General features: G+C 50.4%; 1 protein-coding gene across 1 annotated transcript in view; it reads left to right on the forward strand.

Annotated features, from left to right (window-relative positions):
• The window catches only part of Rps6ka2 (ribosomal protein S6 kinase A2), a 140,744-nt gene that overhangs the window by 60,513 nt on the left and 66,888 nt on the right, over nt 1-13,343 (forward strand). Inside the window, exon 3 of the mRNA XM_051164213.1 lies at nt 3,754-3,835. Coding sequence (XP_051020170.1) covers nt 3,754-3,835 — 82 coding nt within the window. The remainder of the gene's footprint in view (nt 1-3,753; nt 3,836-13,343) is intronic.

The raw sequence follows: 13,343 nt of genomic DNA on the forward strand, positions 1-13,343 counted from the left end.
TTGGCTACAGGGCGAGACTTTGTCTCCAAAAAGTTTTAAGCATTTTATATGCAAATATCTGTGCAGAAATTGGCCTTGTCTTAGCTAATTTGTAGTTGGCACCGCCCAGTGTGCTGTGCATGTGGTTTTCTGGTTAGATGTTGGCAGGGCAGGACCATGACTTCTGCCCTAGCCCAATTTGTGTTGATGTAACTGAGTTTCAAAGACTAAGAACTGGACAAGTTCTAAGGAAAAGAGGCTTATTTGCCTCATGCTTCTGGAGGATAGGAAATCCAAGGGTGTGGCACCAGTCTGCCCACATCTGTGAGGACGATGGCAGGGACCTTGGGGGACACTGTCCCGTCATGCCACGTTACATGTCAGGGTGTAGAGAAAGGTCAAGCAGCCCTGAATGTGAAGACATGGCTTCCTTTCTCCAGGCCTCTCCCTGCAGGAGGAATTTATGGGGCGTCTGTCTCAGCTATAATATGGCAGAATGGAGAGGCTCATCTGTCTGCTGTCCAGAGTCCTGTGAGGGCTTGAACAGTGACTCAAGATACTGTTCTCCATGTGAAGACTCTATGACTTGGCCATGGATGCATGCATCCCTCACTCCACTCATTGGCATGCAATCACCACAGTAGGGCTACAGCCAAAATGTCATTCACCACAGTAGGGCTACAGCCAGATGTCCTGTGCTGCCTCCTCAGTGCTCAGATCCCACTGACTCCAACCTGATGGCTGGCAGGAAAAAGTGTTGTTCCTGCCATCAACAGCACAAACCCTGCTACAAGCCCCAGCCTGCTTTCCACCTTTCAGCCTGTGATGCAGTGGATGCTTAGCTGCCATGGTCTGCATAGCACCCAGGGGTCCTCATCAGCACCTAGACTCCTGGCCATGCCTCCTGCCTCCTGCCTCCTCCTCCTCCTGCCTCCTCCTGCCTCCTCCTCCTCCTCCTGCCTCCTCCTCCTGCCTCCTCCTGCCTCCTCCTCCTCCTGCCTCCTGTCTCCTGCCTCCTGTCTCCTGCCTCCTGCTTCCTCCTGCCTCCTGTCTCCTGCCTCTTCCTCTCTTCCTGCCGCCTTCTCCTCCTCCTCCTCCTCCTCCTCTTGCCTCCCCCTCCTTCCTTCCCCTCCTGGCTGCCAGGCATTAGCAATCCTACACTTTTTTGACAGTGTGCTGATAGATGCTGTGGGTGTCAGGAACAGGCTGGGAGAGTGAATGAATTATATCAGATGGGAACTACACTGAGTCAGTTCAGACACAGGGACTGAGCAGTTCAAAAAGTCCCTTATTCCAGTCGCTGCCTTCTCATTTCTAGCTGCTTACTGGGAAGCTGCATCGAGGAAGTGGCCTTGACCCAGTACAGCATTGCCCAGCATGGTTGTTCTCAGCCTATGGGTTACAATGCCTTTGGGGGTTGAACCTCTTTTTACAGAAGTTACCTAAGACCATTGGAAAACACAGAAGTTTACATTACATTTCATAACAGTAGCAAAATTACAGTTATAAAGTCACAATGAAATGTTTAATTAAAAAGGGAAAAAACCCACAAACAAACAGAAAAATAAAGTAGCAAGGAAAATACTTTTATGGTTGGGGTTTACCACAGCATGAGGAATTGTATTAAAGGGTCGCAGCATTAGGAAGGTTGAGAGCCGCTGGCCTGGAACAAGAGTTCTTCCATCTACAGTAACTTTTAGGGATGTGGCAGAGCCATGTTCAGGGCCATGGGATCTCAAGGTCCTGTGGGTGAGTTTGGTGTCTCATATCCAGCACGTCAGTTGGTACATATGAGAGTGAGCTGTGGGCTCTCTCCTGGGTCTGTACCCTAGGCTTGTTCATCCACCCCTGGAGATGTGCACACTCGTACACATGGGTGCTCCATGCCATTCTCAGTGACCTTGTATCCCCGTGACTTCCCATGAAGGCGCTGATCATTATACAAGACAGAGCTTTTCTTCTCTCGTGCATCTTTGCCATGTGGCAAAGAGCCCGGATTTCCCCATGGACACCAGATAGTTGAAGGGTGTGGCTACAGTACTGACAGTGGCCAGGAGGAGTTGGGGAGAGGCAGTTCTGGGGCCGGAGGCAGCAGAATTCCCTCAGGATACACGAAGGTGTGGGGTGGACCCTCCATCGACAGATGTGGCTCCTGGGCTTGGGCGGTGCATCCTCCTACTTCCTCCTCTATTGTGCTGCTGGAGTGGATGCCTGGGGTCTCCCAGGAGGGCAGCAGAGACCAATTGGCCCACACCTGTGCTCTGCGCTGAGAGACCTTGCTCCACACACTGCAGGTTCCTGAACACTCTCCTTGTCTATGAAGGAGAACCAAGGCATGAGGACTTATCAACCATGTGGCTGGGGAAACCTGCAGCCCTACTGTGACTGATGTTACAGACAGAGGCTCATGAGGTGGGGCATCCTTAGTCACTGTGGACTGTCTAGAGTTTGCATGGAGCTAGAGTACCCCAAAGTACATGCAGGAAGGCTGGGCGTGAGAAGAGCCTTTGGGAAAGGGGAATGCAACAGACCCATCTAAGGGAAGCTGCTTCTGCCCACAACTACGCCATAGCCGTGGCAGTGTGAGCTCTGTCACCAAGCAGGGCTTACATCACTGAGAATATTCTTTTAGGAAAACTAGTGCTTTCTTCATTTGTGTAGAACTCTCTTCTTCACACTCAGCAATTTTCCTCATTCTTTTCTCAGCTCGGCCTGGCTCAGGTGTCTTTTGTTTTGTTGATTTAGTTCTTGTATCAGAAGTGTGTCAGGCAGTGTTAAACACCCACGTGAGCATGCTTAAGAGCCAGCAAATGAACTTCTGCCGCCCCAACTAGAAGCTTGTCCTAACTATTCTTAGGTCAACTTGACACAAGCTAAAATTATCTGAAAGAAGGGAACCTCAATTGAGAAAATGCCTCCATAAAATTGAGCTGCAGAGAAACCTACAGAACATTTTTAAAACTAATGATCGATGGGGGGTGGGGAAGGGCCCAGCCCATTGCAGGTGGTGCCATCCCTGAGCAGGTGGTCCTGGGTTCTCTAAGAAAACAGGCTAAGCAAAGCCATGGGGAGCAAGTCATGGGCATCAAACCAGTAAGCAGCTCGCCTCCATGGCCTCTGCATCAGCTTCTGCCTCCAGGTTCCTGCCCTGTTTGAGTTCTTGCCCTGCCTTCCTTCAGTGATGGACTATAGTGTGTACGTGTGAGCCAAATAAGCCCCTCCCTCCCGGACTTGCTTTTATCATGGAATAGAAATGCTAGGACAGATCTGGGTAAGGAGAGTTTGAATGAGGAGAGCCAGTGTGTCTGCGCATCTGGTGCAACCTGCTCTGTGCGAGTTTACCTTCTGGGAGCTGCAGCTGGTAGATGGAGCATGTGCGGGCAGCCTAAGTGCTGGACCCATGACTGGCACATCCTTTGTAGCCTCCCGTCCGATTACCCAGGATAGCAGCGTGTTTCACGTCGGCTGCTTTGAGAATGTATTCATGGAAGCATCTCATAGGGGATGAGCTTCTCTAGCTCGCAGGTCCATGGCCCAATTCTGCAGGGCTGGCACGGGGTAAAGAGCGCAGGGGAATGGATGCTCGAAGGCCGCTCACTTGCTAGCCTGCCAGCTGAATACTCCCCTCTGGTGCTGCACGCTCATACAGTGCAACGCCCCCTGCCTGTGAGTGCCCCACCCTTAGTGAGCGGGGTCTCCCACAGGCCCTTGGCCTCTCACAGGTGACAGTTAAAGCTAATCACCACAGACAGCCGTGTGTTTCCTGCTTCTCAGGTGTTCCTGGTGAGGAAGGTCACAGGGTCGGATGCTGGTCAGCTCTACGCCATGAAGGTCCTGAAGAAAGCCACCTTGAAAGGTAAGGGTCCTGGGAGGGGCCGGTTGCTTCTGAGATGTGGCACTGTAGTTGTCAGCTGGGCAATTTGAGGAAATAGAACCCTACTTAGCCTTCATGGTTTCAGGAACCGCTCTCAGAGGAGGGTGCCGGGCCTTGCGCTCTGGCTGATAATAAGCTGCAAACATTTCTCAGGTATTGTAAGTGCCTCCTGCAAGTCTCTCTGGTTTTCAGAGGAGAAATTGTTGCATAAGTAGCATTCTGCATATGTTCTGCAGCAGAGATCCATGTGGGAAAAGAGCAGCAGCAGGAAGCCATTTGTTCCCACTGTGGCTCCACAGTAGGCCGAGCACCACCCGCCACACTGGATTGCTCAGTTTCACGGGAAACGCGATTTGCAAATATGCTATGCTTCCTTGTTGCCCAGTAACTGGAGGTTAGACACTCAGAGAACTGCTGACTTTCAGCCTCTGGTGTGCCCTTCCTCCCAGTGAGGTGTGCACAGTTAACCCAAGGGCTGTCCCAAGCCCAGACTCAGACCTGCTCTGTTCTGATCACCCCTCTGTCCTGTCACTGGGGAGGAGCCAAGGCCGTCCAGCACGGGCATATTATGACAGTGGCTTGTTAGTGACATGGATACAAGAGTCACACGAGCATAGGCATAATAGGACAGTGGCTTGTTAGTGACATGGACACAAGATTCACACCAGCATGGACATATTATGACAGTGGCTTGTCAGTGACGTGCACTGGCCTTTTAGAAGTGGAGCCTCGAGTTGGGGCTTCCCTGGAGGAGCATGGAGCACATGCTTAGGCCCTTGGGATACAGTGAGATTCAAAAGATGTCAACGGGACACTTGAATTTTTTAGGTCTTGTAATGTACTGTCCTTAGCAGCAGAGGACTCCAAAGAATGTGTCATTCTGTGCCCTCAACTCACTTGATGTGTAGCTGGGGAGATAAAGTGCGTGTTTTCAAGCAGCATATGACAGTTATATATCGGGCGATAAATGCGTGGACGAAGTATCCACAGATTGTGAACATTTTAGTATGCAGGATGGAAATTTTCTTTCCAGGGAGATGCTCTAGGGTTTAGCATGTATGTGAGATCCAAGGCCTAACTTTAGACTGGGTGGTTATTGTCCATAAAAGAGATAAATTAGGCTGGCCAGTGGTCAGAACATGCAAATTCTGACCACTTCTGCCAGCCTGTGAAGAGAGACCTGTCATCTGAGGGTGCCTAGGGAAGGCACTGTCAACACTGACAAGTGGCTCATAGCTACATGGGAGCAGAGCCCGGGAGGGGGCTCTCCACAGATGATTCAGCTCCACAGCAGTGTCTTTCTTCGAGCTAACATCAGGTTATGGACGACGATGCGATGGTGGTTCAGCTGGCTGTTAACTGAACAGTGAAATAGTGCAAAAGTCTTCACAAAAACATTAAAGAATTGCTCTACCTGAGAAATGAGAAATTCCAACTTAAGGACTATCTCAGAGAAACAGACATTACATTAAAACCCTACTGGTTCAGGGTCACTTGAAAGTCCTCAGAGTAAACGGCTTCTGCCGTTCTTTAGATGCGAAACACATTGTCCTATGACCCAGCTGGTCCTCTGTGGAGCCCGCCATCAGCAGCACCAGTGTCCACTGAGATGTTCATGCCTTGTCATCACCGTCCCCTGAAGACACACATCTTGGTGTATCTATAGAGGTGTTTCCTTGGAGGTCCAACTGAGGTGAGAAGACCAGCCCTGAGTGTGTGTGACCCCAACCCATGGGCCAAGCATACAATGGGAGAGCTGAGCAGTAATGCCCATCACTTTCCATACCCTACCTGTGAACACAACACGAGCAGCTGCCTCCTGCCCCTGCCACAACTGTGTCCTCTTCCATGGTGAACTATACCTCTGACTGTAAGCCCTTCCTTCCTGAAGATGCCAGTGAGAGTAGATGCACCCTGTGGATGAACATGGGGCCAGGATGCTGACGGGAGGATGGCCGACACAAGTTTACAGCTACCAATTCCAGTTTATTGATGTTAAGAGGAGGCTGACTGAGCTATTTTGACCACTTGGCATAAGCTAGAGACGTGTGAAGAGAGAGACCCTCGCCCCATCAGATTGGTCTGTAGGCAAGTCTGTGGGGCATTCTCTTCATGTGATGTAGGAGAGGGTCCAGCCCATTAGAGTTGGTGCCACCCCTGGGAAAGTGGTCCTGGGTGGCATAACTAAACAAGCCGAGCAGGCTGTGGGGAACACACCAGTGGACAGCACTCTTTCATGGTCTCTGCATCAGCTCCTGCGTCCAGGTTCCTGCCTTGAGTTCTTGCCCTTCTGTGATGGACTGTGCTCTGGACGAGTAGGCCAGATAACCCTCTCCCTCCCTGGTTCCTGTGGGTCTTACCACAGCAGTAGAGATCAAACAGGAAGGATGCTGACCCACAGAGGCAGCCGCTGCGTTTGTAGCTCCAGAACAGGGATTGGAAACACAAGCTTGACTTATTCATGAGGCTGAGCTTCTTCTTTTTAATTATAAATTTCTGTTCCTTTTTATTATTAAGTTATTTATTTACTTTACATCTTGATTGCAGCTTCCCTAAACTCCTATTCTCCCAGGCTCATCCTCTCTCCTCCTCTCCTCTCCCCCTCCCATCCACCTCTCCTTTATTTCTTCTCAGAAAAGGGGAGGCCCCCTATGGCTATCAACAGTCTAAAACTCTTCACAAAAATGTTAAAGAATTGTTCTTTCTGCCTGAGAAATGTATAGGAAACAATTCCAACATTTAATAAGATAAACTCTTTACCTAAGGATTATCAAGTTGCAGTGAGATTAGGAGCATTTCGCTGTCAAGGCTAGGCAGGCAGCCCAGTCAGAGGAAAGAGACCCAAAGGCAGGCAGTGGTTAGATAGCTCCTGCCTGAGGCGTCCCACATGAAGACCCAGCTGCACGACTGTGACATGTGTGAAAAGGGCCTAGGTCTGTCTCATGCATGCTCTCTGGTTGGCAGTTCAGTCTCTGTGTACCCCAGTGGGGCCAGCTTAGTTGATTCTGTAGGTGTTCTTGTGGTGTCCTTGGCCTCTCTGGGTCCTGAGTCCTGTCAATCAGAGAGCAAGCATGAGGCAGACCTAGCTGGTCTGGGATGGAGAGGAAGCAGAGCGAAGCAGGAGCCACTAAGGAGGGTCCGAGGTGCTCAGCAGGTGCTGCAGAACACACAGACTCAAAGGACCAGGAAGCAGTGCTCTCTGTTTAGCACGTACTAGCTCTCTGCTCCACCAGAAATAACCACAATGTCCAGCCTATGACTTCTCTAACCTTCTATAACCATGATCCAGCCCGTGACTTCCCTAACTATTCTGTAACCACGATCCAGCCTGTGACTTCCCTAACTATTCTGTAACCATGATCCAGCCCGTGACTTCCCTAACTATTCTGTAACCATGATCCAGCCTGTGACTTCCCTTACTATTCTGTAACCACGACCCAGCCTGTGACTTCCCTAACTATTCTGTAACCATGATCCAGCCCGTGACTTCCCTAACTATTCTGTAACCATGATCCAGCCTGTGACTTCCCTAACTATTCTGTAACCACGATCCAGCCCGTGACTTCCGTAACTATTCTGTAACCATGATCCAGCCTGTGACTTCCCTAACTATTCTGTAACCACGATCCAGCCTGTGACTTCCCTAACTATTCTGTAACCACGATCCAGCCTGTGACTTCCCTAACTATTCTGTAACCACGATCCAACCTGTGACTTCCCTAACCTTCTGTAGCCTACAACTGTTTCCCTTAGACGATGAGCCTGAGATGATCCAAGCTGAAGTGCTCTTGGAAATGGCTCCCAACCCAGTTTTACACGTAGAACGTAGGAGCACATCTCCTGGATGATCTTACTGAGTGCTCCGAGCCTGTGTTAAACATACATCTACTCAAATGTACACAAACACAACACATGTGCATATACACAGATATATACACACGTTCACACAGAGAAGATTACATGCACATGCAGCCCATACACACACAGTCAATCACACACATACACATACAAATACACGCACACATACATGCCCACATACATACACACACATACACATACATGCCCACATAATACACACACATACACATACATGTCCATATACATACACACAAATACACGCACACATACATGCCCACATAATACACACACATACACATACACGCCTGTATACATATGCACAAACACACATACATACGCACAAACACATATACACATACACGCTCACATACATACACACAAATGCACAAATATACATACTCATGTCTTCACCAGCATGAGTAATGTGGGCACGTGAACAACTCTGTCTAGTTACCAAATTACAGACAACTTTTATTTTCTTCTCCATAAATTGTATTTCAATGACAAAACCCCTCATATCAGGTGTCTTACGATTTTTTAGGAAACAAATACTCTAGGACAATATGTTCGGCTATGTGCAATCACTTACATATTGTGAAAATGAGCCATATGGGGAAAAGGACTGGAAAAATGTTCCCATCTCCTTGGGATCCTTCAAGCTAAAAACCAAGCGTTGTTTTACATTCCACACTATTTCAGCTTTTTTTTTTTTTTTTAAAAACATATTTATTTATTTATTTATTTATTTATTATGTATGCTGTGTTCTGCCTGCATGTACACCTGCATGCCAGAAGGGGGCATCAGATCCCATTATAGATTACTGTGAGCCACCATGAGGTTGCTGGGAATTGAACTCAGGACCTTTGGAAGAGCAGGCGGCGCTCTTAACCATTGAGCCATCTCTCCAGCCCTGCTACTTTAGTTTTCTATAATGGAACATCACTAAGGAATGGATAGATTTTCTCCCAGAAATCCAATTGATTCTCTTTCTTAAGAGAAAATGGAGAGGCCTCACAGAGCTCTGTGTGTGTGTGTGTGTGTGTGTGTGTGTGTGTGTGTGTGTGTGTGTGTGTGTGTGTGTGCGCGCGCGTGCGTGCGTTGGCCACAAGATGTGATACTGCAGCATTTAGACACAGAGCCGGCCCCTGGGCTGTGTGCTCCCACTGGGCTTGCCCCACCCTCCCACATGGGCTTCTCCCTCCCAACTGGGAAGAGAGGCACACTAGGGGCACTCGAGTTGGTTTTACTTCCAGCTCCTCTGTTAGATCCTGTTACCCCGAGTTTCTCAAATACCCAGTTCTGTCCCCTCTCCGTCATAACCCCAGCTTGCAGGCTGTTTGATTATGAGAAATGCGCTGGAGAGAAAGGTGTGTTTGTTGCACCCACGGTGTGTCCTCCCCTTGCCAATCACGACCCCTAAGAGTACAGTCACCAGAGGGAACTGGAGTCCAGGTGAATAGCAAAGTCATTTTGGAAAAGGAAGGAAGAAGAGGGGGAGGGGCTTGTGGAAATGGCTCTGGAGCTTCAGCTTGTTCCTCCACAGTGCGGTGATGGTGATGGCCTTGGGAGGGAGGACGTTGTCAGCGGGAGTCCTCGGGATGTGACAAGGAGTACAATAGTTCTCACAGCTCTATTTTACCTTCAAGTTTGGAGTGTCAGGCGCAGCCCCCTCCTTTCATTATAAAAGTGACAAGCGGTTTCTAAAATGATGCCAACTGTGCCGTAGCTGGAAGAGAACGGAGCCAGCAGGTGTGTGCTCCTGCTCGCCATCCCAGCCCGAGCCAGCAGGTGTGTGCTCCTGCTCGCCATCCCAGCCAAGGTCCCCTCGCCCCGTCCTCCCAGTTCCACCACCCCCCCATTCCATGACAGCGTGGTGCCACTTAAGGGCCTTTACACAGTCTCCTGTAATCTTGAACTTGGCAAAGTTTTGTGACAGTATAAAGTAACCGCTGGCAATAGCTTCATATTGTGTGCTTTAAATATGGGGACCCTGAGTGTGACATTCACACTTAGTGATGGAGGAGTTTTGACTGAGTGAACGTTCTGCCCAGAAACGTGTTTCCAAGCATGAGCCCCAACATTAGGTGAATCTGATCTCTTCCTGTGTAGTTCATGAGCTGGTAAATGGGCACTGTGACCAGCCACAAGAGGTGTCCTGTATTGAGTGGGACAGTGGCCTTCTAGTAGCTCATGGGGCTTCATGGAAAGGCTGAGCCTGAGGATCTTAAATTTCCCTCCTGTCTCTCTTCATTGCCCATGTGGACATTCCTTAGTACATGGCTCAGAGTAGGGAACTGGGCTTGGAGCCACAGCCAGCTCTAGACTCCACTGGCCCTGTCACTTGGGGAGCCTCTCCTGGCCCTATGCCCTCTGAGCTAAGACAGGGCCGTGGCTAATAGGTGCCCTCCTCCAGCAGACTTTGTATGGAAGTCACTTTCTGTTCTTTTTCTCCATGGGAATCAACTGGTCTGGAGATGGGCCAGGGACACTCAGGCACGCTTCAGTCTGTTGTGCAGAGCCGGGGCTGCCATCTGCTTAGGGAGAATGCCACCTTTGTCAGCTGTGATCCCTCCGTGAATGCCCGTAAGCAGTTAATGGGTGTGATAATGACTCGTGGCAAAGACTGGTACCGCAGGCAGTGCAGGAATCGTGTGCCTGCAGCCATCTCTCCAGTGTGGAAGGAATTGCCAGCCTGTGGTGTTTCTTTGCAGGGCTAATTTGGCAGTGTTTATTACCTGTGTTTGGGACCTAACTTGTAGTTATTTCCCTGGAAGTCTGTGTTCTCACCCTGAAAGTGGCATTACATCCTCTTTTCAGAAGGGAAGTGTGCTCTGCTCACTGTGAAGGAGAACAGGTCCCTCGGCCAGCTCTCTAACAGAGCCATGAGGCCCGTGGGCAGCCTCTGCAATGCCAGGTGTGACTCTTGGTGGCTGAGGCGTGGGTCTTCGGGAAGCACAGACATGCTTAGGAAGAGGGAAGGGACATAAGCAGGGCGTGGCAGGCGGAGCCTGTTTCTTACCACTCTCTTGCTGTGGCACTGACACATAACTCCAGAGGTAGATGTGCCTGCTGGTCGTTCTGGGGGCCAGCACAGGCCTGTATTGATGGCACTTGTATTGGTCTCAGTGTCTTGAAACAGTCCCCAGCTGGAGTTGTCCCGACACTTGCGCTCTGGCTCCAGCCCCCAGAATGGTATTTTCAGCACTTTGTATTTGTTTCTGTCTTTGCTGAGGTGCTTTGTTAAAAACATTGACTCATTGAGAAAGTCAGCGTCAGTGGCTGCCTGCGCCCGAACAGATTGCGTCTCTAAGCTAACTCATTTATACCATTTGGTTCCCATTTGGGTGGTTCCAGATTCCTCGGAGGCAGAGGCTACGTGAGGCACACTCCAAACACAAGTTCTAGGTTCCTCCTTTTCAGTTCGAGAGTGAGTAATACCACTTCACAAATGAGGGGACTGAGGGCTGTGCAGCTAAGTGCCCCCAAGCCACACTGTGCAGAGGCAGTAGAGGCAGGGCTCCCAGCAGTCCCCCCCTCCCACTTCCTCACCAGGAAGCCACCTGCTGACCTGTGCTCAAGACCTTCACTCTGTCAGGGGTTTTCCCAGTGAGTTGTCCCTGGTGAAGAGTAGAGTGAGAATGGCTCCCTCGTAAGCCTTCTGCTGTCTGAGCCGCCCTGTTCTCATGTAGCAAACACCTTCCCTTTGGAAGGCTCTGCTTTCTTGTTGAGCCTCCTGCCTGTGTAGTTTGGAGTCCATCTTGTTTGTTGTTGGCAGAATTGCTCTTCTTGACCTACAGACATGTGACGGTGAGGGCCAGAGCCTACTCACTCCCCAGTGTCTTCAGCATCTACACAGTGTGACCCTGAAGAAGGCCTCCAACCGTCACATCATTGACACAGTTCAGTGTGCAGAAACAAAAGAGGCAGGTCTTGGGAATCATGCAGCCCAGGGCCACCCTGAGTATCGGTGGGTTCCTCTCTTCTCTTCAGGCAGTGGGTAATTATCTGCAAAGGTTTGACTCCCAAAAGTCTGGAAACTCAGATGCTCAGAGACCATTTTCCATCACAAATTAAGCCTTCATATGCTGGAGACTGCCTTCTTCCTCTGGGAGACAGGTGGCTGAACAGTTCGGGCTGAGTGAGCTCAGGGCATGCATGCATTTTAGAGGGTTTTTGGATGATGGAAACGAGATTCAAGACCATGGTGGGATGGTGGAGAAATCGTCCTTTTTCCTTGCAACCCTGTTTCACCAAGCCATATTTCGTAGGCCATAGGGGTGGGGCCGGGTGGATGGCGTGGAAACTTTCCCATAGAGAAAAGGCATAAAGGGGTGAGAGAGAGTGTGTGTTCCACTGACACACAGGGGATAGGTGCTACTGAGGTCAAAAGGAAATCAGCCCTCATTGAGCAGGTAGAGGGCCTCCCGGCTGACAGTAGCTGCCCCTGAGCTCCCAGATGCAGAAATCAGAGGCTGTCTTTTTGATGGACTTGATCTGGGTTGCTGAGAGTCAGGGCCTGTTATTCATGACCAGTGTTTCCTCTCATGTCTTTCATTTTGAGAAAATACCCTTCTCCCCACTCCCCACCCCCACTCCCCACCCCCACCCCGCAACCCCCACCCCGGCCTTTGTTAGCCGCCATCAGCTGTGCTTCCCACTGAACAGGCAGGTTGCAGTTTGTTTTTTACTACCTCCCCGGACTCTTCCACATCCTGCCTGCTGTAGTCCGGATCTGTGTTCCTGCGGCCGAGGAGGTGGAGGAGCATCTCCCCTCCTATTCACCTGCCATTATTGGTTTTCTCCTGGGAGCCCTGGTCAGGGCAGAGACCCAGTGTGAAGTCTCCAGGGCACCTGCAGGGGGGCCGGCGAGCCTGCCTTACTCGAGAGCCTTGCTTCTATCCATGTTGAGATAGGGCATTTCTCCAAGAGAAGGGTGGGTGAAATTTTTTAATTGAAAAAAAAAAAAAAGAGGGGCGGAGCTTTGAAAGCAGAAGAGCATCAGATCAAGCCCACCCTCGGCTTCATAGAAAATGAAAGTACCAAAACTTAGAAAAGTTACCCCAAAGGCATGACCCTTCATCACCCCCACGTGTGTGTGAGCTCCTTTGCCCTCACCCTGCTGGATGGTCTGGGACTGTCCGGTGTGGGCCAGTGTGCTTCCTTCATGCTTCTAGATTGTTCTCTATCTCCCACTACCTTCCATGCTGCCCTCCACAATGAGGTGTGTGCTCTCTAAATCCTGGTACAGGACAGTGAGACCCTGTACCTGCGGTCCCCAAGGGCCTCTCTTCATTCTCTGCATCCCTGTGTGGGACGGGCACTTTTTTCCTGCATTGACAGCAAAGCTGGAACCCAGCCTCCTGCCAGCCACTGCGTGGCCTTGGCATATCACCCGAGTGCCTGCAGGTGGCTTCCTCTTGATGACCCTATGGCTTCCTCACAATCAAAGCCAGAGGAGCTCCAAGGAGCACACACTTCTTGTGGGACCAGAGTGGTCGCAGTCCTCTGGTCTGCCTCCTTGTGCTAGCTCAGTCTCTCTGGGACTGTGCGCACAGCCTCTCACAGTCTCCTCTGCTGTTACATTTCCCACAGGCATCTCAATCAGGTGCAGCCATGGCTCTGTGCCACGTG

The sequence above is a fragment of the Acomys russatus genome, chromosome 21 (assembly GCF_903995435.1).
Source record: "Acomys russatus chromosome 21, mAcoRus1.1, whole genome shotgun sequence".
Taxonomy (NCBI): Eukaryota; Metazoa; Chordata; class Mammalia; order Rodentia; family Muridae; genus Acomys; species Acomys russatus.